Source organism: Vespa crabro, chromosome 5, assembly GCF_910589235.1.
Source record: "Vespa crabro chromosome 5, iyVesCrab1.2, whole genome shotgun sequence".
NCBI lineage: Eukaryota > Metazoa > Arthropoda > Insecta > Hymenoptera > Vespidae > Vespa > Vespa crabro.
This window is the reverse complement of record NC_060959.1, coordinates 8467116-8492115: the sequence shown is the minus strand read 5'-3', so window position 1 is coordinate 8492115 and position 25000 is coordinate 8467116. Positions and strand designations below refer to the sequence as shown.

General features: G+C 35.8%; 1 protein-coding gene across 4 annotated transcripts in view; it reads left to right on the top strand.

Annotated features, from left to right (window-relative positions):
• The first annotated feature begins 3091 nt into the window (after positions 1 to 3091).
• Positions 3092 to 25000, top strand: part of LOC124424355 (general transcriptional corepressor CYC8) — a 28265-nt gene continuing 6356 nt past the window's right edge. The window contains exons 1-4 of one of the 4 annotated variants that reach the window (XM_046963269.1): positions 3092 to 4084; positions 7654 to 9742; positions 12024 to 12184; positions 21828 to 23570. In XM_046963269.1, coding sequence (XP_046819225.1) covers positions 8542 to 9742; positions 12024 to 12184; positions 21828 to 21887 — 1422 coding nt within the window. In that variant the 5' untranslated portion in view covers positions 3092 to 4084; positions 7654 to 8541 and the 3' untranslated portion in view covers positions 21888 to 23570. Of the gene's footprint in view, positions 6364 to 6523; positions 6709 to 7653; positions 9743 to 12023; positions 12185 to 21827; positions 23571 to 25000 lie in introns of those variants that run through there. The other 3 variants (XM_046963268.1, XM_046963270.1, XR_006942290.1) reach the window with 3 other exon arrangements.

The following is a 25000-nucleotide window of genomic DNA, read 5'->3' as shown; positions in this document are numbered from 1 at the left end:
TATGCCACTTCTATTTCTTCTTCTACCCTCTTCTTCTACTTCTTACCAGTTCTGTAAACATTCCTTGGACGAGAAATTATAAGGAAGAAGATATCGGTAAAAAAAAAAAAAAAGAAGAAGAAAAAAAAAATGTAGTCAAGGGAGAAAGGTTCGATCGGATACGGTAATGTTGTGTTAGGAGGGTGGGACTGATACATAAAAGCATGACGCCACGCTAACGCAACCGACGTCACCATATCGAGCAGACAGACGCTCCTCCGACGGGGGAGAGAGGCGATGTAGCCGCGCGCGGCTAATACACGAGCGCAGCGCGCTCTATCGGTCGAATTTTAAAAGGAATGTGGGCGTCCGAGGCACACAAAGCGGGCGTAGCTGAGGAGGACCTAGCTATCTCGCTCGGTGTTGGCGTGCCGTAACCTACGTGCAGGGGGATTGCGCAACGATTGGCCCATTCGCTGTGTATTAAAAAATAACGATAGAAGAAGAAACGAAGAACGGATCATCGTTCCAACTTTTTTCTTTTTCTTTTTTTCTTTTTTTTTTTCCCTTCTCCTTGGAGACGGAAACCTTCCAGGAACGTTAAACGTGCACTTTCCTCTTATTCTACCGTTTCTTTTCCCCCTTCTTTCGTAAATCGATTAGTTCCTCTTGTCTTGTTCTCTCTCTCTCTCTCTCTCTCTATATATATATATATATATAATATATATCTGTCTCTCTATCTTTATCTCTCTCTCTCTCTCTCTCTGTCTCTGTCTCTCTCTCTCTCTCTTTCTCTCTATCTCGGGTTCTTCTTCTATCGATGAAAAAATGATGTAAAGGTTAGCAAGGAGAACAAAGTTTGATACGGCGTAGAGAGTCGCGTCTCTTCTTGAGAAGACGGACTACAGACACGCAATTTCTCCCATCGATATTATATTTTCTCCGTCTCCAATCTCTCCTCCTCCGTCGTCCACTTCTCTCTCTCTCTCTCTCTCTCTCTCTCTCTCTCTCTCTCTCTCCTCCTTCCAACATAAATAAGACGCGTCGCTTCTCAAGAAGACACACATATTGTATACCGGCGAAAGAACATCACTGTGTATTTACGTATGTATGTATGTATGTATGTATGTATGTATGTATGTGTGTATGTATGTATGTATGTGTGTATGTATGTATGTATATGTATATGCACGTACGTCAAGTTACGCAAGATCTCGCCTATTTACCACTCGCCCTCGTAAAATTACCCTTTCCGATAACTTTACTTTCGGTGTTACTTGTAATGACATTTTTCCTATGACCCGACCTTTTCGATCAACCCCGCTCACCGCTTCCCCTGACCGAGCTGTAATTTCGTTTAAAAATAAATGTCGACGGAAGGAAAAGTAAAAAAAAAAAAAAAAAATAGAAAAAATATTTCAAATCATAGAGTGAAGAGAAAGAGAGAGAGAGAGAGAGAAAGAAAATTTTTCAACCTACCTACCTACCGCTCCTCTTTTCGAGAACACCCTTGCGGTTTTTCTAATTACACTTGGCAAGTCCGTACCAAAGGATAATTCGATAAGCCCAGAGCCGACAGTCCTTTTTCCTTTTTTATTTGTTCTATTTTTTTTTCTCCCTTTTCTTTTCTTTCTTTTTTTTTCCCCCCTTCAAATCTCTCACGAATAGAAAAATACGAGTTTCCGCCTTTTCGAAGCGCATCCGTCGCCACCTATCGGCTTAGAATTTAATTAAGAGCCCCGTGTGACTCGCATCATTTCTAACAGACATACCAGATAGTGGCTCAAGGTACATACAGGCATGTGCTTAAAGGTATACCGTGTCCTATATACCACCGACGAAATGTCAAAGAGGTGGAATAACGCGTCTGTATCTCTTTCCCTCTCTTCGCATGGTAAATCCATACGAATACGTGTAGCTTATGTGCAATTCGCATAGCACATATAATACTTGTAGCTCGTCGAGAATGGACGATCATATAAAATACGATTCTTTGATGTCTAATTACAAAGTAATAGAAATCGTCGTACCGAGTCAGATTTCAATCGTAGGAGTTTATAAATGTCATTTCGATGCTTCAGAAATTATAGATAGAAAAAAATTATGTAGACTTACGTTAATGAGAGATAAAAGAGAAGTAAGACAGAGAGAGAGAGAGAGAGAGAGAGAGAGAGAGGGAGAAGGGTGAGAGAAAATGATCTCCAAGGACGTTTAGGTATTTCTTTATTAATTAAAAAAAAAAAAAAAAAAAAAATGAAAAAAAAAAGAAGGTGATAGACGAGGGTAATAGTGATAGCAGCAGGTAGTGATATCGTGTTAGTATTAGTACCGCCTAATTATATAAAGGTTATTTTAACACGCGGAAGTCATTATATGGGCGATTTATTGATCCCATCTGGGCCGAAAGTGCCGGTTAAGGTTTTCGCCTCTCTTTTTATACATTAAAGATACATATGTTTGTTATCGATCGGCGTAGAGCACGCCGTTGTCGTCAAAACATTCGAACTTTCGATTCGACATGCGGCGTTTGAAATAGTAGCCCCCCGCCCGATAACCACGCCCAACAACCTGTGAATCGCGAAAGGATATATACGTACGGAGGACAGGAGACCGGCGCAGCGACCGTTGAAAAAGCTCCTACCCTCCCTCCGAGCGTAACTTGAAAGAGGGTATCGAGAAAGAAAATAGTTGAAGAGGGAAGAAAAGAGGGAAAGAAGTGGAAGAAAAAGGAAAACGTAAAAAAAAGGATCTTGGTGATGAAGCAGAGATAGAGAGAAGGAGAGAGAGAGAGAGAGAGAGAGAGAGAGAAGAAGAGGGAGGAAGAGAGAAAGAGAGAGAGAGAGGGAAAAAGAAAAATGAAGAAGAAGAAAAGGTTGGTGGACGATGATCCTAATACGCAGGTAGTGTTAAGTTTTATAAATGTAACTTTCGGATCTTTAGTTAAGTAGCCGCTAGAAAACGCGCTGGATTGGTAGTGGTGACTGTAAGGATGATGGTGGTGGTAGTAATGTTAGTGTGACAGTTGTAGTAGTAGTGTACCGTCGGTGCTAGTAGTGGTGGCAAAAGTGCAGGGTGGAGATCACGTACGAACGGAGGAGAAAGGATCGTTTGAGAAACGGCGAGAAAAGGGTGGGAGAAAGTACGTCGAGTAGGGGGATGCGCGCCGTATTAAAATGCTGACTCTTACCGCGCAGCGTGGGAGTTAGTTCTGGTGATGGCGCCAGCCAACTCACTCGCTCAACTAACCCACCATCCCGACCCTCCGATCCTCCATCTCCCGACCACCGGCAGACGACGAAGCAACCTCCACGCTCGCAACCTCCTCTCGCTGATTCTACCGATCCGCAGCAGCAGCAGCAGCAGCAGCAGCAGCAGGAACAGCAACAGCAGCAGCAGCAATAGCAGCAGCGAATCAGCACCGAGTCCGGCACATTCTACGACGTGCAGTATCAAAAGAAATAGCAACGGTAGAAGAAGGAAGAGAAGCAACAAGAGCGAGAGCAGTTAGCCGTGGGCAGAGTCAGTTAAAGGGAGGAAAAGATAGAAACACCGACGGCAACGGTGGTAACAGCAGGGAAGAGCGCAGATAACCGAGCTATGAGAGATTAATAGTTTTGCTTCCGGTTCCCCGGAAAGCAACTACACTCCTCTCAACTGAGAAAAGAAAACTCTAGAAAGAAAGGAGTGAGAGAGAAAGAAAGAGAGAAAGAAAGAGAGAGAGAGAGAGAGAGAGAGAGAGAGAGAGAGAAGGAGGAGGCAAGAAAAGGACTATGGTGTCGTAACACGCGCGCCTCTGCACGAACGGACGCACGCACCGCGAAAGATCACGTCACCGAGCAGCCCTCGCCGCTACATCCCCACCCTCGATCAACCCCTATCGCCAGCACCACCACCGTCACCGTCACCGTCGCTGTCGTCGTCGCCGTCGCCGTCGTCGTCGCCACCACCACCACAGCTGCCACCGCCGCCGCCGTCGCCACCGCCGCCACCACCACCGCCGACGCTGCCAAGATCAACCGCAAGAACGCCTTACAACGGATGGATCGTCATTGCGGCTGAAACCCCTTGCCGCCGGTAGAGACTCCGAGCACTCCGTATGAAGGCGGTACGCGTACGACCACCCACGCACGAAACATCCCCGAAGACGTTAACGTCCGTGCCACCCTTCTTATTCTTCTTCTGTTTCTTCTCCTTCTTCTACTTCTACCACTACTTTACACCATTCGCTGGCTCCTTTACTACCGCACAACAACGGGACACTCTTCTCGCTACTCTCGCGGTAATGGTGTAATGAATCTTCTGGCAGTCAGCACCGGAAGAATCAACGCCAATAACAACACAACCGGCTATTCGATATTAGCTAACCATACGGAGGAAAACGGTGCTGCTGCATGGTCATGAGTAATAACTTGGTGAACGATAAAAAAGCCTATCTGAGTTTTGTGCTCTTGTGCGGCTAAATTTACTATTTAATGTGCGCGGTCCTTAATCATTCGCTTATATATTTGCAATATAAATATATAATTATACGCACGAGTTTGATCTTATTTCACGCGTTACAAACGTTCAAAGTAAAATATCAATCAATCTGCGATAACGACTAATCTTTTCTCTCTCTCTCTCTCTCTCTCTCTTTCTCTCTCTCTCTCTCTCTCTCTCTCTCTCTCTTTTTCATCCTTTGTGATTCAACACCATCGAAGATATACTACAATTGCATTGAAAAGCATCGAATTGAAATCGATTCTCGTATTCGAGACCCCATCATCATCATCAATCCCCCGACCCTCAACCCTCTCTCTCTCTCTCTCTCTCTCTCTCTCTCTCTCTCTCTCTCTCTCTCTCTCTCTCTCTCTCTCTCTCTCGCTCTCGCACTTTCACCTGAACCCTTTTGTTCCTGGCCACTTCGACCACCGGTGAATCCGAGTTACGCCGACGGTGTGTGTACGTGAAGGGGTGAAAGAGAAAAGCGGCTGAAGTAGTAAGAGAAAGCAAACGCTAGACTATCTAGGAAAAGGAAAAAGAGGAGGAGGAGGAGGAGGAGGAAGAGGAGGAGGAGAGGAGGGGGAAGAAAAAATCACTAGAGCTCTTCGAGAGGTATACGGGAAGACCAGAGAGAGAGAGAGATAGAAAGAGAGAGACAGAGAGAGAGAGAGAGAGGGAGATAAAAAGAAGAGGAAGAACAGAGAAAAAGTGAGAAGAAAGAGAGAGAGAGAGAGAGAAAGGGAAAAAGAGAGAAAGAGAGAGTGAGACAGACAGAAAAAAAGAGAGAGAGAGAGAGTACTCTTGATCATCACATCAGGGTAGAAGAAGGACCGGTAAAATTTTCCGCGTACTCAACGCCGCAGAGAAGCAAGTATCTTCACGTACAACCCATCAAAAAAAAAAAAAATAATAATAATAATAATAATAAGAATAAAAATATAACAAAAAATAAAACAATAGAAAGTTACCAAAAAAAAAAAAAAAAAGGAAAAGAAAATTAACATGTCACCAGCACCCAGCACCGTGCACGAGCCTCTCCTATCAAAATCTTCGCACGCAAAATTGCACTCTCGCCGCATTTTTTCTCGAGTTTACTTGTATAGGACGAAACGAATATGTAATATCAAAGTAACTAAGAGAAAAAGGGAAAAAAGAGAAAGAGAAAGGAAAAAGCGATATGATAAAGAATTTTCAACGAGTTCTTAATCGCGATCATCTGTCCTTCTTAGTTCGAAAAGTCCGTTTTTGTATATTTTTCGGGACACCTGTTGATATCTCTCGCCATGCTATATTAAGTATCACTTACCTTACTGAAATATAATGTCGTTTGTCAAATACGATATTATTACTCTAATCCATTGTAACTGGACAATATTTATCGGAACTATTGTTTAAAAGTAACATTACGAAAGCGTAAACGCCCATCGAGTCGTCTCGACGTTATACGTGGCCGCCACAAGGGGATGGCCTCGTAGTCGAGAGAAAGAAAGAGAGAGAGAGAGAGAGAGAGAGAGAGAGAAAGAGAGAGAGAGATGAAAGTGGGAAAGAGGGAGAGATAAAGAGAGAAAAAGAGAGAGAAAAAAAGAGAGAGAGATACTGTTTAGCCGTTATATCCGCGATACAAGGTCGTCCTTTTTACGAGAGACGTCCTCTTCTCCCTCTTCTTTCCTCTTGTTCGCGCATCAAAATTTTATTATCCCCATCGAGATACGTGCCTGTTGATATCGCGATATTCGTACGTGCGAGAAAGAGAGAAATAAAAAGAGAGAAAGAGAAAGAAAGAGAAAGAAAGAGAGAGAGAGAGAGAGAGAGAGAGACTCGATCGTTAACGTTATAAAGTGCTCTTATAGTCGGTAAATGTAACGGGATAACGCGTTGTAATATAGACAGGAGCTTTAGCACGTAAGCGCACCTTCTCTATTTTATTTTGTTATTGTTGTTGTTGTTGTTGTTGTTGTTGTTATTATTGTTATTTATCTTTCTTTCTTTCTTCCTTCCTTAATTTAATTTTATTTCTTTTCTTTTCTTTTCTTTTCTTTTTTTTTCTCTTTTATTTCTTTATTGCCCTATCGTTTCTTTTATCCCACTCTATTTCTTTGTTTTCTTCTTCTTCTTCTTCTTCTTCTTCGTCGTCGTCGTCGTCGTCGTCGTCGTCGCCGTCGTCGTCGTCGTCGTCATCCTCTACTGCACCAGTAATAAAATGTTCAAGCAGAAAAACCCAGATGCACCACATGTACACTCACGCACGTATGTACCTTACGCACGTTAACAGCACAGTCCAATCACGTTAGACGAAACTCTAGTTTTGTTCATCGTTGTTGCATAAAGCCGACGTTTTTCCACGTTCCCCGTGATCGTAATAAAAGGGAAAAACGTTGAAAAGATAAAGAAAGAAAAAGAGAAAGAGAAAGAACGAGAGAGAGAGAGAGAGAGAGAGAAAGAGAGAGAAAGGAAGGAAGAAAAAAGAAGGAAGAAAGATAAATAGAAAGAAAGGAAATACACTGCTCGTCATTAAGAAATAAAGAAAACGAGTGGTGACGATATATAAACGTACGAAAGAGATTCAAAAGAGAGGAAATACAAAAAGAATATATATATATATATAATATATATATATGTATATATATTATATATATATTATATGTATATATATATACATGTATACATATAATAATATACGTATAATAATAATGACAAGAAAGTGAAATAAAAAGAGACGGGAGGAAAGAAAAAAGAAAACAGAAGAAGGAATAAGAGACGAGAAATATTTTAACGAGAGATTTCGTTTTGGCCGAAACGATCACGGATGGCACGTAATAGAAATAAAATTTCCGTCGATTGTCAGCAATACAGCACCGTTCTCAATTTCACTGTCTTTTTGTCTTTGCACCAATTCCCCCGTGCATCCACTTCACGCACGGCGAACTGCACTTGCATCATCAAACCTCCACCATTCTCGGCACTTTGATGTGTTCACGTATGAAAAAGAAACAAAAAATAATAATAATAATAATAATAATAATAATAATAATAATAATAATAATAATAAAGAAAAAAGAAAAAAAATTAGAAAATAAATAAAAACCAAATACAAACGAAATGCGAATGAAAAAAAAAAAAAAAAAAATAATAATAATAATAAAAACAAAATTGACCCTTCTTCTTTATTATCAATTAACGACCTGATTTCAGGAGGAAGCCGCTGAATCGCGAAGACGGGGAAAAAAACGTGCTCGACTCTACCCTCCCTCCAAACTACCCGTACTACATACACGTGCCTATTCGATTTAGAGGACTTTAAAGCTAGTAACGATTACGAACGAGGCGAAAGAACAGAGAGAAAGAGAACGATACACCGGTAATTGAAATCGTCCGTCTAGAGTCTATAGTAAAAGGCCATAGGGAAAGGGGACTATATAGCGAGAGAGATAGAAATAGAAAGAGAAAGAGAGAGAAAGAAAAAGAGAGAGAAAAAGAAAGAGAGAAAAAGAGAGAAAGAGAAACACATTTACCAACGAGAAACAATAGTGAAAGTGAGAGATAAAAGAACGACACAACATTTTGAAGTTTGTTACAAATATCAAGATTGTTCGCTATCCAAATCTCGTCGATCCACCAACGTTCATCGATCTTTCGCTATCTTTTTCTCTTTCTCTCACATAAGAGGATCCTTCGTATCTTTTCTCGCAGGATTCTTAAAATAGTAGAATCCATATCCCTCGGTGTGTATATTTGACTGAAAGGAAAAGTCGGCCTAATCCACGTTCGGTACACCGATTTCCTCTTGTAGATTGGAAAAAAGGGAGAGTAAAGAGAGAAACTGAGAAAAAAAAATATATATATATATACATATATATATATATATATATATATAGAGAGAGAGAGAGAGAGAGAGAGAGAGAAAGAGAAAGAGAAAGAGAGAGAGAGAAAATTAAAGAAAAAGAAAGAGAAGGGTTCGTTTTTTATTAGCAACGTGGGCCACATCAGAAAGGATACGGATTCGTATATCCTTATATAAAACGCTCGTAAAAGAGCAACCGATAGGGAGGAAAGGAATCGGCCATCATCGAGTCACGTAAGATGACGATCTGCATAGTCTGGCTATTAGCATACGTTGGACAAGTTCTCGAATTAGAAAATCGTCCGATGAGCGTCGCTCACGGAAGACACGGGCAGGATTGTCATCACGAGGTAAGCATCAGGAAATTCCAGAACGGACAAAGCACGATAGATGGCAACCTGTTGCACCTAAAGACGCATCCTTACGAAGGATCGCATCGTGATGACCTGTCCGAATGGTTGGTATATACCGAGAAACGGCCGATTTACTCGTGGACAACGAGCAACATGCTGGTCGATGGGATTATAAAGGAACCTAAGGATCTTAATAGGAACTTGTTGACTTTATCGCCCGGTCTATCGAACGTCCTTTATCCGGAATACGTGTCCATGACGTCTCCGTATGTTTCGGTTAGTTCGATGTCGCGAACAACGACGGAACCTCTCGTCGACGATGCCCTTCTTGCTCAGCATCAGCATCGCTTTCAACATCAACATAAACAACAACAACAACAACAACAACAACAACAACAACAACAACAACAACAACAACGTCAACATCATCATCAACTGCAACAACAACAACAACAACGGCAGCAGCAGCAGCGACGTCAGTTGCATCAACGAAACAAAAAGAGACGTATAATCGATTACAGCAACAATAAGCAAGCCGAGAACCAAGCCATCGAGTTACCAATTTTGATCTATTACAACGGCGAGAAGATCCTTCCAGACAGAAGACAATCTGATCAAGAGGATGTCTACGAGCAGAGACTGAATTCGCCGATGAAATTGAAGACTGAACCGATCTACGAGCGTTTCTCCAAGCCTTTTTTGTCTTCTATCTTCTCGTCCTCATTCCCATCTTCTTCTGCTTCTTCTTCTACTTCTTCTTCTTCTTCTTCTTCTTCTTCTTCTTCTTCTTCTTCTTCTTCTACTTCATCTTTTTCTTCTGCTTCTACTTTATCCTCTTCGCGAGAATTTTTCAACGATGAAGAACTTACACCTTCTAAGCCTTTTATATACGAGATTAATGATCCTTCCGAAAAAAGGAATCAGATAATCATACGACGACGATCGGTCGATTTACCAGGGGAATCTTCTGTCTCTCGCCAAGCCCTGATGCCGCCTACATCCTCCTTTACTTCCGAAAGATCAAGCCTAGCCTCGCATTTTATAAGATCTGCCAGGGGGAGCAGACATTACGACGTGCCGCAAATCGGTGAGCAGTCTTCTTTTTATTATTTTCTTCTTCTTCTTTTTCTTCTTCTTTTTTTTAAAAATTTATATAAAAGCCTCTTTTCTCTTTCGCGAGTTGTCCTTTGAGCCCTACCACATTTCCTCTTATCACCCTCCAAACGAATATCACCGATCCATTCTCATTTGAAGTATTCTCGCTCTTTTTCTTAACCATATCTTTTCCTCTCTCTCTTTCTCTCTTTTACTTCTCAATATTGTCTTACAAGATCATAGTAAGTAGAGAAAAAAATAAAATTAAATAACTGACGGACAAAAAGACGATGAGAAACGTGTAAATTAAACTGGAATTAAAATTATCTTTTGGTGTCGTCCTTTTTCAACGTTAATACCTACAGTAACTATGTCTGAATTAATGAACGGTAGCATGCCACGGTCGCCTAACTCAACGGGTAGAAAAACTTAGATATTACGACATAAATTATAGTCTCATGATGTTAATAAAACTTATACTTAGAATGATACCGTGAAAAGAGAGATAGATAGATAGATAGAGATAGAGAGAGAGAGAGAGAGAGAGAGAGAGAAAGTGAGAGAGAGAGAGAGAGAAAGAGAGAGAGAGAGAGAAATAAAAGCAACGAGTTGAATCAACCCTTAAAAAGTTACCCTAATTGGTCAAAAAGGAAGATACAATGATAATAATGAAGAGATATATCTGAATCGTTTATATATATATATATATATATATATATATATATATATATATATATATATATATACATACATACGTACATATATCTGTATGTGTTTTACTTGTATAACATATCTACATACATAAATATAATCTTTCTCCATTTCATATTCAACTCTACGTTACGTATTAATTATTAACCAACGTAGATACATATTTTGCCGCGAGGCAATGTTAACATTTATTAACGCATTTAGCCTTGAATGAATAACCTTTTATAAATTGTGCTGGTTGTTCCTGTCAATAAGAAAGAAAAAAAAAATAAATAAAGAAAGAAAAAGATAATAAATATGATTGCTAATAAAGTCTAGGAAATTTCTAAGGAATATATATATATATATATACATATATACATAAACGTGGGAGTTATGTTAACATAAAAAAAAAAAAAGAAAGAAAGAAAAAAAAAAGAAAAGGAAGAAGAATAAAATTGCTAATAGGATTTACGAAATTTCTAGGGAATATACGTGCATAGATACATATGTACATATATATCAAAGGAAAATCCTTCTTGAAACATTTATTTACCTTTTAGGCATGGACGTATCTTCTTCTAAGCAAGTGTATACGCGTGTGTATACATGCGTGTCCCTCTCTCTCTCTCTCTCTCTCTCTCTCTCTCTCTCTCTCTCTCTCTCTGTTTATTTGTGTGTATATATGTGCACGCGTACGTATATTCCATGAAACTCGATACATCGAGCTTAGTTTCTTAAATGAGAATATATAGTACATTCTCATAGAGTAGATGATCTCATTGTGAAGACCACCCGTGCCGTTTTCAATCTAGAAAGAGAAGGAGAAAGAGAGAGAGAGAGAGAGAGAGAAAGAAATAGATAGATAGATAAAGAAAGAGAAAGGTCAAAGTTGCGTAGAGCGGGTTAATGCTGTAACCCCAACAGCATATTGCAGCCGGCGTGATTGGATTATGCGAAATGCGATTAGCCGTAGTTTGATAGTCTAGCAACGGACAAGCAGCGATCTTCTATTTACCGTCGCAGAAGATTCCGTTTTACTTTGCATAATCGAGCGGCAAGTATCTCGGGGAAAAAAACAATGTGATAAGGAAATCTCAAAGGCCACGGTCTAAGGAAAAATTTATAAACGGAAAGGAGAAAGAGATAGAAAGAGAGAAAGAAGCATGGAAATATTATATTATCAACAAGAAAAATATATTAACCGTTGATAACTTTCGATGAACGTGGTCCATTCTTTTCTTTTTCCTTTAAAAAAAAAAAACAAAAAAAAACAAAAAAAAAACAAAAAAAAGTGAAAAAAAGGAATGAAAGAGAGAAAACGAGAGAACTATAATACGATAAAAGTGCATTTAGTCTTTTCTGCCTTTTTGATCTTCCTGAACGGACTGTTTCTTTCGTTTTATTTTCCTTTTGATTTACTTTTTCTCTTTCTGTCTGTCTCTCTCTTTCTCTTTTATTTTCTCTCGTTAGATTTTGAAAAAAAAGTTAACAAAGCACATTGATAACGATTTATTAGGCTAACATAGATATTTGAAAAGAGAAACAAGCTGATACGGTATACTGTCGTGTTAATGTTACAGAGTGTCCAGCCTCGGAGGAAGGGATGGAGAGGTTTGCATGTCCAACGCCGGACAGAATGGGTAGATATCGTTGCATCGACGACCATGTTCTATGCGACGGCTTTACGGATTGTCCGCAGGGCGAAGATGAAAATATGCTCCACTGCATGTTTTTCAAAACTGTGAGTCCATTTTAATTAAATTTAAAACGTTGGATACCCATGGATATCTACATATTTATGTACATAGATAAATGCATACATATATACTATGTATATATCAATTGGGATCGATATTCGTAGAAAGGTCCGAATTCATTGTTACACTTTTCTATGGTGAAACAGCTGACTTCTCTTCTCTCATGTCAGGGGTTGATTTTGAATGGGAGAAGAAAACGTGAATAGTGGTCGGGATGACGGGGTGACGTTAGGGGTTTGGTTAGAAGTGAACGTAAAAGGGGGAGAAAATAAATATAATACAAGATCGCTAATAGAAAAGTGTTAAGAACTCGCTGCGTGTTCGTTCTAATTCGTCGCGTGTCCATCTAGACACAGCGACGATAGCTATAAGGGTTTAAATAAAGCTATAGTATCTCAACGATATGAACATTTCGCACTCTTCCGAGAAACGTGCGACATTTTTAATGCCAACGCATCACGCGAGCCATACCGCGAACTGGAAAAGGGTTCGCACGTTAACGTGGAAATGTACGTGTTAATGAGCGATGAAATAGAAATAGAGAGAGAGAGAGAGAGAGAGAGAGAAGGGAAAAAGGAAATATTAAAGGATACTTCCGTCTACTTCAAATATCCCTTCTTATTTATTTCTTTTTTTTCATTTTCTTTTCTCCTTCTTCTTCCTTCTTTAAGAAATATTCAACATAAAATACATATTTTCGCGATGAAAGGTCAGTTTTATATTTGCGATAAACAAATAAACGGAGCATCGAAAGCGAATTTATTGTCGATAAAAAAAAAGAAAAAAGAAAAAAAAAAAAAAAGAAGAAGAAATAAAAAGGAAAGTATAGCGGGTATTTAATAAATGCCAATGTTTTTTTTTTTTCTTCTTTTTCTGTTTTTTTTCGTTTCACCTCTTTTTCGTTATGACAATGGACATTTTTTTTGTAAGGGAGAAAAGTAACATGGACAGAAACATGTAAATACATACGTATGTACATACGTACCTACATATATATATAATATGTGCCTCTCTCTCCCTCTCTCTCTCTCTCTCTCTTTCTCTCTTTCTCGTGATATTGGTTTACCTCTGGCTGTCGCGGTAAATAAATTAAACGTTAAATCACCGGAGGCACCATCCGTCCATCCACCTTTCCCCTATAATCGAAGACAAAGCCCGACGGATTCCATAAAAGTACCTACATTTTTTATCGGACGAAAGCCACGTTATCGAGTGGCTCGAACGATCGTAACAGTAGCTGCAATGGGTGTACCACTAAATGACCGATGATTGGGGTTACGTGGAATATTTCTTTATTTCTTAGTTTAACGCGTACGAAATAATTATTACTTAGATTAATTATTAATAGGCATCGAATCAATTTAGAAAAAAATAAAATAAAATAAAAAAAAAAAAAAAAAGAAAAAAAGAAAAAGGAAGAGAGAAAATTTATCGTCGTTCGCATAATTAAATTGTAACATAAATTGTTATCGATACGGGAATATTACATTGAAATAAACGAAAAGATTTATTTATAAAGGTTGGGCCAAAAGTTCTTCTGAGTGATTTTGAAAAATCAATTAATCTTTCTTACAAACTTCTCAGGTTAATTATCTTTGCGGATTTTTTGACAGATTATTTCTTTTCTTTTTTTTTTTCTTTTTTCTTTTTTTTTTTTTCTTTCCTTCCTTTCTTCATCTCCTCCTTCCTGTTCGCAGGACAAAAAAGAATTAGCGTAAGAAGTCTCTAAGGAAGGGAGTAATTGATTTTTTAAACCACCTATAGATCTTATTACCAGGTCCCCCTATTAATGTCCCAAAGAATTCGGGCAGTTACGCGCCCGAGAAAAAATACAATATAATAATAATAATAATAGAATTAATAATATTAATAATAATAACAATAATAATGACAATAAAGAGTGTTTTAACGTTTTAAAAGATAACAACCAGGATAAAATATTTTATCTGCTCGAATAAATATGAATGCATTAAAAAAAAAGTCGTTCTATGAAATATGGACGTCAAAACGTGCGTATATATATATATATATATATATATATATATATATATATATATATGAATATATATATATATATATATATATAATGTGTGGAATATTAACAAAAAAAAAAAGAAAAACAAGAGATAAAAATAAAAAATAAAAATGAAAAAAAAAAGAAAGCAGAAAAGAAAAACAATATTGATATATTATTTATGTCGTACACATAGATACGTATAGATTTGTCGACTCTCTAACGACGTCATGTAGGCAGAGTCTCGTTAAGAGTTATTAAATTACTTAAACGAAGGATGGAGGAAACGCGAAGAGGTTAGGAAAACATAGACGATCGAACAACGAGAGTGTGTGTGTGTGTGTGTGTGAGAGAGAGAGAGAGAGAGAGACAGAAGGGAAGAGAAAGAGGGTGGGATACATCATTTTCCTGGATATTTTCTATGATCGGCATGTATGTATGTATGGCAATTTGAAAATTGTGTTTGCTAAAGAAAGTTTTCTCATTAACGTGAACGTGTAACACAAAGAAGTTTTCTCTGGATTGATTCGAAATCGTTAACGCTTTGTATAACACGTTGCAAAGATAAGCGAAAAAATTTGTCAGGAAATTGAAAATTTTTAAGAGGGGAAATAAGAGTAAAGGAGTAAGAGGGAAAGGGGGAAAAATGAAAAAGAAATATAAAAGGGATGAAAATGAAGGAATGAAAAGAAATGGAAAAACTCGGCGTAGAAGGAGAACGCATTTATTCGAGGAAACAATTTATGACAAAATTTAACTTTCGTATACGTAAGTGTTAAGAGATATTTTAACTTTAGAAAGACGTTAGACGTTTTAACCTATGAATGAATTTGATTCTGGTGTTATAACTGTTAAGAGATAAGCAGAGAAACACTATTTAAGCTATATATGGTAGCAACAAGTGTTGGGTATACAACTTTAAAATGTTTATTCAGATTGCTCGGTAAAATGGCCACGCCTAAAACTTCCTGCTTACGAATCAGCTAGGAAAGCAACTATACTTACGTAGATACTTATATCGAAATAAAGTCTTCTGTGTATTAATGATGACGTAAACCATGACGACGACTACGACGACGACGGCGACGACGACGACGACGAAAATTACGACGATGACGTCAAGCAAATAGTTACGATCAAAATTTCATTATCCTTAAAGAATAAGGATCGTTTCAGGAAGAAAAAGTTTAACACTTTTCAAAGTAATCGCATGCTTACACAAAAAGGAAAAAGTGTGTGTGTGTATGTGTGGGAGTGTGTGTGCGAGAGAGAGAGAGTTAAAATGTCATGAAAATTCAGTACTCACAAAGTACTATCAGATATACTGTGAACGTGGGACAGAAGGAAAGATTAGGACATTTAAAATTTATCGTACAGCATGGCTTTATGACATCGATAACCATAAGCTGGCATCGCTGGCGAGGAACACACGGGAAGAAGGAGGTCGTAACCAGAAAGACAGTATGGTTCATTGCGAAAGTATCGTTGAATTAATTATATCGTAGAAACACTGAGAGAGAAAAAGAGATAGATAGATAGAGAGAAATAGAGAGAGAGAGAGAGAGAGAGGGAGAGAGAGAGAGAGAGAGAGAGAAATAAATACAGAGAGGACAGCATACAAAGAGACAGACAGACAGACAAACAGAGAGAATATAGAAAAAGGTCAGAAAAAGGTTGATGGTACCTTATATGTACATATATATTTATGTATTGTATATATCTGATACAGATATATTAATTGCTTTCTCTTTTTTGTCTTTCTCTTCTTTTTTCTTTTTTTCTTTCTTCATCTTTAAAAAATATATCAAAGAAACAATATCAAGGAAAATATCATATTATATATTTAATAGGAACATTATTATTTCATAAAGGTAGTTTACATCCATATACTGCGCCATAACTTATATATATATATATATATATATATATATATATATATATATATATATATATGCATAGATCTCGTCTCATTGGACAATGTAATGCAAAACCAACCTTGTCCATTTCATTTTTCTTATTCTTCGTTTTCTTCCTCTTATAAATATTTTGTCATAATTTTTACAGAAAATATAAACTAACCCGGTGCTCCCGTAAAATATATTCCTACCTACACGCGCGTTTATCGTAATACATTTACGTACTTGTGTGTATGTAACCCGACTTGACGATAATGTTTCAAAAAGAAAAAAGGAAAAAAAAAAAAAAGAAGAAGAAGAAAGACAAAAAAAGGAAAAAAAAAAAGTAATTAAAATGGCAGAAAAAGAGAGAAAGAGAGGGAAAAAAAGAAAGATAAAAGAAAACAGGAAGGAAAGTATTGACACCCTCTCGAAGTACTCTTCCTTTACTCTTAAAGTTTTTTTCTTTATCTATCCATCTATCTATCTCTCTTTCACTCTCTGTTCCTTTCTTCGTGAATTTAAAAAGATATGGTAATTTCATGCAAGGAATACGAGTAACTTAAACCCAAGCCGGAATATTCAACGAATTAGCCAATCCCGTCCATTTTCCAAAGTGAGATTCCGTCGGACTGCCGTCTGTTCCGTTTGGCATAGTTAATAATATTGATTCGTCTTGAAATAATAAAGGTATTATCGCGTAAGAAAATAATCTTAAAAAAATGAAAGCTTTCTCAAATGGGTTTTGAAAAGTGATATATTTATATACGTATATACATGTATATATATATATATATATATATGTATGTATAAATACGCGCATATATGAATGAAGAGAAAAGAGAGACATTCTCCCCTAGTCTCAGACGCTATTAATATGACGCTCTATAAAATATGTTTAGAAAAAAAAAAAAGAAATAAAAGAAATAAAGATACAAAAAAAAAGAAATAGAAAAAACTAATAATAATAAAATAATCATTCATCGTAAAAACGATATATATATATATATATATATATATATATATATATATATATATATATATTATATATATAGTATAATATCTCTGTCTTATGTAATCGATTCTATAGATATCAAGAAAAAATCGTTCAATCAATATATAATATATTATACATCTTTATACATATGTATATACATAGGTATTTTTTTCTTTCTTTCTCTCTCTCTTATTTATGGAGCCTTTACGAAGTATTGAATTTATCTCGATTCACTGAGGAAAAATGACGAGCCATCTCCACTATCTTCCATTAAAATCTCTCTATTTTCTTTCTCTCTTTTTCCCTCTAGACATTTCAAGGGGGAACCTCTTTACTCACAACTCAAACATTATAGTCAGCAAACTCCAGAACGTATCTGCCATCAATATATTGAAGAGAAGCAAAAGAGTGAAAGAGAAAAAGAGAGATAAAGAGAGAAAGAAAGAAAGAGAGAGAGAGAGAAAAAGATACAAAGTCCTCGATTCTTTTATTCCTAATTCCAAATTATCATTAACTCATGGTTATTTTTTTCTTCGAAACTTCTCTCTCTCTCTCTCTCTCTCTCTCTCCCTCTCTCTCATCTGGTTCAATTTCGTACGTAATGCAGAAACTAAGCGAATATAGTATAATATATACGTACGCGTTGGCGATGTTATAAAAGGAAGTAACTATAGCGAGATAAGGATAGGTTTGAGAGAAGGACAAAATGAAAGAGAGAGAGATAGAGAGAGAGAGAGAGAAAGAGAGACAGAGAGAGAAGCAAGCACGTAGAACAGAAAATTCGGAGCACGGACGTTTTAACGGTAACTCCGTTGTTGATGAGCTCGTAGAAGGGTGCTACGTGGGGGCTGTTACGACCGCTTTCGCGGAAAAACTTTTGCGAGGGTTCTGTTTCTATTTTATAGGACGCTTTAAAAAACGTCTATATATGTATATATATATATGCACACACACACACTTACTCCTTCTCTCTCTGTCTCTGTCTCTGTCTCTTTCTCTCTCTCTCTCTCTCTCTCTCTCTCTCTCTCTCTCTCTCTCTCTCTCTCTCTCTCTCTCTCTCTCTCTCTCTCTCTCTCTTTCTATTTTTCTTTATATCCGTTTAGACGGAGGAAACGTTAATCCCACGAAAAAAGTTAGATGAGAAAGACGATCGAAAGGAGTCATTTTTTTCCTCCTTCATCTTCTTGATAAGATCTATGTCGATCGACATAATTAACGAGATGAAGAAGGTCTGATAACACACACACACACACACACACACACACACATATATATATATATACAACATGTGCATACATGTACATACATGTCGTTGAAGTTAGATCCGAATTAGAAGGAAAAGCAAATCGGTGCACGTGGAATATCAACACATAGAAATCAATGGATACAGGGGAGTGTTCGAAACGTGGGCGTACTACCGTTGAAACGATCTTGCACAAAGTTTCGCCAGTAACATTCGCGCCGTCGTCATCCAATCCATGGTATAATGGGAGGGGTAGGGGGCAGGAGTAAGGGGCAGAGTAGTTGGGGTAAGAGATGGTAGAGATGATGGAAAGCGGAGGAGGAGAAAACTTGCTGCTTTAACCTTATGACATTCTCCAATTTTCTCTCTTTCTTATTCTCTCTCTCTCTCTCTCCCTCTCTCTCTCTCTTTCTCTTCCTCTCTCTTTCTATTCTCATGGGCAGAACAAGTATGGGGAATAACCGAGATGGGTGTTGGCCATTGGCGTTATTGCTATATTTTTCTTTTTTTTTTTTTTTTTTTTTTTCTTATATATTTATTTTCGCCATTACTCACGCGGCCCCCTTTACCTTTACTTTCGATTTACCAAGGTACACGAATTTTCAACAAAATTCCCATCGTATAATGTAATAATATTCTTTTCTTTTATCTCACATCCTTCTTACGTCATTCGGATGGAAGGAGAGAGAGAAAAAAAGAAAGAGAGAGAGAGAGAGAGAGAGAGAGAGAGGGAAAGAGAGGGCGAAGGTTTCCTTTCCTTGATCGATAATCCGCATAACGTAAGGCAAACCTTGCTTTTCGACTTTCATGAAAACGGAAATTCTGAAGGAGTTTACCAAGATAGAACGTCGAGATATTTCGACGAGTGCGTTGGACCGTTATCATCGTAGATATCTCTTGGCTTATAGAAAGACGTATCGCGATCACGTTTGGATGGATACTAAATAACGTATGCAAAGTATAGGGTAGATCGAAAGTCCCTAGGATTGTTGTTTTACGACGTTATAATAATAATAATAAAATAATAATAATAATAATAATAATAATAATAATAATAATAAAGAGGGAAAGGAAAAGAAAAGGAAAGATAAAAAAAGAAGAGGAAAAAAAGTAACAACGAAAAAATCTGAAAAAAGAATTAATTGATTTTTAATATCGCCAAGAAACGTTTGACCCCTAAAGACCGTAGGCGTGTGTACATATTGAAGGATTCATTCCCCATGATCGTGATCGATCTCGATTAATTTCGTTAAAATTAATTATCTTTATTAACCAAAGCTTCCATTTCCTTTGGAAGTTGATAGAAAAAAGAAAAGGAAAACAAAAGAAAACAAAACAAAAGAAAAAAAAAAGATCATGACGTCACGCAAAGATCGTCGTCATCCCTTGTCGTCACCGACAATAATAATAAGTACTTTTCAATTCTTTTTCTTCCTTTCTCCAACATAATTATCAGTTTAATGACCGCTCGTGATAATTGCCTTTTGACGTTCACCCCGATTGCGAAATTCCTGGTCGGTTAAATTCAGCTGGTTAGCTAATTACTATTATACTTATCGTTATCTACTTTATACCTATATTTATCTTCTCGTTATATCTAAGGTCTAATCTTAATGAATACAAAATTTCTCTCGATATGTTGCCTTTTATTCAAAGAGTAGGAAGCACGATACGTGCAACGAACGACGACGAACCGTAATAATAATCTTTAGAATACAGGACTGCTACGTGAAATCGTACGATACGTGAGAATAAAATGAAATTGAAGTATAGGCGAAGTATGGAGAGAATGATAAAAAAAGGAAATAAAGAAAGAAAGAAAGAAAGAAAGAAAAAGAAAGAAAAAGAGAGAGAGAGAGAGAGAGAAAGACACACACACAGAACACATAACTTATTATTGTTCACGTTATTTCAATGGGGAAGAATAAACGAGAAAAAAAAGTCGAGTCGTCCAATCGTATTATTATTATTAACGATTTTTATTATTATTATTATTATTATTATTATTATTATTATTATTATTATTATTATTATTATTATTTTCTCAAAGTAATTTTTGAAAGATAGTTTGATTTTAATTAAAACTAAAACGACAGAATGAGAGCACATAATATACTATGTATACGTATAATACGATGATCTATGTATGCATGTACATATATATATATATATATATATATATATATATATATATATATATATATGTATATAATATATATATATATATATATATGTACGTAAGATACGTAATATACGTAGGACTTGGAGAGCAAAGCCGAATGAAAGGACTCCTGGTCCTTCTATATGTTCTCCCGTTCTTGACAGGAAGGTCGCATGATATCCCCTGGAATATCAGGTGGGCGCGTCCCTTTGTGCGTGAGAGAGAGAGCGAGCTCGCGTTCGCCAACACACACCATAACCAGAACCTTAGCCACCACCCAAAGGAAACACCCTCGAGAACTTACCCTCTGCTACGCTAGTAGACCAATCTGCATTTCTACGAACGTCATTCTCTCTCTGTCTCTCTCTCTCTCTCTATCTATCTATCTATCTATCTATCTATCTATCTACCTATCTATCTATCTATCTATCTATCTACCTACCTATCTCTGTTTATCTTACATGTATTTCCAATATCAGATATCAACCGAGATTTCCAAATACTACAAATTATTGTACAGTTTATGACAAATCTGCGAAATTTATGAGTGACATATATGTACATTGTAATAATTTATTTTATATCGAAATAATTTTACATTATCGAGAATCAATTAAGATATGTGAACCTCAATTGAAAATAAAAATTAAAAATCGTTTTTAGGTAGGGAAACAATAGTTCGAAATGTACTATATGACTGACAAGGGATTGAATACATTTATAGAAGGGTGTTTTTAATGGTTCCTCGATTAAAAAGATATAGTATCTGTTCGAAACGATCAAGTGATTGATTAAGCTTGTGATATGTTATTACATATATATATATATATATATATATATATATATATATATATATATGGATGTATGTACGTCAGAATTTGACAGTGCACGCGATCATTTATTATAATTGAATATAATGACGGATATAGATTACATTACATACAATTTTTATATATTTTTTTATAAATATCTATATATGTCTGTTAACTGTTATATACAATATTATTATATATATAATATAATATTCATTGCAATTTGATATTGTAGACATATTATATATATATATATATATATATATAAATTTATGCCAAATTATTATATATTTGTTATAGTATACTTTTTTCTTTAGTATGAATCTAATGAGATAAATAAAAAAAAAAAACAAAAAGAAAAGAAAAAGGAACAAAAAAGAAAGAAGAGAAAAAAAATGCACGTTGACACAATAAAGTTGACGATATTATCATCGATAAAAATTCATTAATATGATAATTTGTCTGCAGAAATATTAAAATCTGTCCATTTTGTTTTCTTTTTCAGACAAGAGCGCACCTCGACGTCTTAGCGGACGCCATATTGCGATGGGCAAGAGGACGTTAATTGCTTTTCATTATAAACGATGAATCTTCATCGCGTATATAATGCCTCATCGATGTAATTTTTCTCTACTGCGTTAATGCATTCCCCGAAAACAGATTACTTACTTCTATCTCTCTATCTCTCTCTCTCTCTATCTATCTATCTATCTATCTATCTATCTATCTCTCTCGTTCTCTACTTTCTATATTTTTCTTACATTTTTTCTCTTTATCTTTCTTTTTCTCTACCATTTGTCTTTTCCTTTTATCTGTCAGTATCTTCTTCCATCTATCTTTCACGTTCTCTCTCTCTCTCTCTCTCTCTCTCTCTCTCTCTCTCGCTTTCTTTCTCTCTTTCGATCTATCTCTCTGTCACTTTCTCTCTCTCTCTCTCTCGTTCTCTATTCCTCTTTCTTTCTTTTTTTCTCTATTCCATTTTATTTCCATCGCACTTCTCCTCCTCTTCGTTGACACACGTAAAAACAAAACTACAGTAAAATCAAAACTCAGGGAAACGTGAAAATGTAACTATCCCGCGAATATACTCGAATATATAAAAAAAAATGCGACATTAATCCGTCGTGAAATTGATCTGTGAAAAAAAAAAAAAAGAGAAAGAAAGAAATATAGACAGATAGAAAGAAAGAAAAAAAAAAGAAAGAAAGAAAGAAAAAAAGAAAGAAAGGAAGGAAGGAAGGAAGGAAGGAAGAAAGTAAGATAGAAGGAAGAAAAAAAAAAACCGTAAACAAAGTTACACAAAACACATATCTGCATATAGAATGTTGGAAAAAGAATTCAAGACTTAGAAGAGATACATATATATATGGTGCTTATTAAGCTGAGTACAAAATTCTTAATTTAAATGTGACTCGCGAAAAAAAAAAAAAAAAAAGAAAGAAAAAAAAAAGGAAAGAAAAGAAAAAAGAAAAGAAAAAGAAAAAGTAGAAAGGAAGAAAGGAAAAAATTGACCTTGACACAGAGAGACCTTATAAATAATTTCCAGTTTAGATAATCATAACGATTTAATTGCTTCTGTTAGTCGTATGCGCGCCATCTGTATATATATTTACTAAAGCTACATCTCTTGCTTCCATTATCTACTAAACAAGCTTCCATATGTTGATACCCAAAGAAATGTGGTATTCTCTCTTTCAAATTATTCTTGCATTATAAGTTCATTTAGATATGTCTAATAATAAAACAGAAAATATAATAGAAAAGAGGGAAATTTAAATTCTACCTCTATCTATCTTTCATTGATTAATCTAATTTCAAAATGATCATAAAATGAGACGGAGCTCTTTATCGTGCATAAATCACAAATCCTTTACCTTCGATCTAGAGGGGGATATTTTTTTTTATATATTGATATAACTCAACTCAATCCTTCATTCCTAGGCTGCATACAAAAGTAAAAAGAGAGTATACTTGTAGAGAGAAAGAGAGAAAGAGAGAGAGAAAGAGAGAAAGAGAGAAAGAGAGAGAGAGAGAGAGAGAGAGAGAGAGAATCATTTATAATAGAAAAATTATTAAAAATCATTTATAATTTAATATCAGGATCAATTTTTGATTGCACATTGACTAAACTCTTTTTTTTCTTTTTTACTCAGCTCAACTAGTACTATAAATACATGCCCTCTAAATCATGAATCCTTTTTTCTTTGTTTTTTTTTTTTTTTTGTCTAACACTCTGTATACGGGGAAATACTATTATCGTAAAATAGCTGTAAATTAACTTCAGATTATATTCTGTCGAAGCAACACGGTCTATCGTCAAAACTATAAAGTAACGAAGATCTCCTCGTGTTAAAAAAAAAAAAAAAAAAAAAAAGAAAAAAAAATAAAAGAAAAAGAAAAGAAAAAGAAAAAAAAGAAAAAAAAGAAAAAGAAAAAAGGCAAAAAAAAATAAGATAAAAAAGGGTGGAATTAAAAATAAACGAAAAAAAAAATACACATACACACACATACACACACAGACAGATCTATATACATAAAAGCAAAGTAAAAGAAAAAAAAAAAAAAAAAAGAAAAAAAAGATAAGAAAAAAGTACAAATTGAGATGCACGGACTTCTTAGGGTGTTACGAATTTAATTGGTAAGACTTTGACTTATAAAATCTCTCGAATTTTCTCGTAATAAACGCCATATTGTACGTACGGTACACGATATTTTTTAGGAAAGAGCAAGCAAGCATGTAAGCAAACAAAAAAGGAATAAAAAGGAAAGAAAGAAAGATAAAAAGAAAGGAAATGGTGTTAAAGAAAAAGACTGGGAAAAGTGCGCGAGAGAGTAGAAAAATAGAAAAGGAAGGATAATATATAAATCGAATAAATTAATGTTTTCATTTATAAGAGAAGTGCCAAGGCGATCCGCGATATCGACGGAACAGTTAAAAGCAACAGGAACGAACGCGATAACGTATTGCAATTTTCTAACGAGCTGTTTCTACGCGTATGCACGTACATAAAAGACAAATATACACATACATACATACATACATACATACATACATAGATACATATATACGTACGTATGTACGTACATATATACATACATTTGTGTATAATAGTATACACAAAAAAAAAAAAAAACAGTATACAGACAGTAGATAGACAGATTATGGGTATGGACATGTATATGAACTCGCGGAATGTCCTCGAACTTGTGCTTGTATTCACACCGTGTTGCATTTTTATCGGACGGCGAATTTGTTCTCTGTTAAAAATGATATAGATAAGGTGATTGACGACTACGCGAGAGATAAACTGACCGAATAATAATATAATCTCTTCTCTTTTTATCTTTCAGTCCATTTATATCTTTATTATCTAGCAGCATTAGTTACTTCTTCTTCTTCTACTTCTACTTCTGCTTCTACTTCTTCTATTCTGTCTTTCTCTTTTATCTTCTTCATTTTCTTTATTGTCTTCATTATCATGATCGTCTTCTTCTTCTTCTTCTTCTTCTTCTTCTTCTACTTTTACTTCTGCTTCTACTTCTTCTATTCTGTCTTTCTCTTTCATCTTCTTCATTTTCTTTATTGTCTTCATTATCATCATCTTCTTCTTCTTCTTCTTCTTCTTCTGCTTCTTTTTCTTCTTCTTCTTCTTCTATTTCTTCTTCTATTTCTTCTTC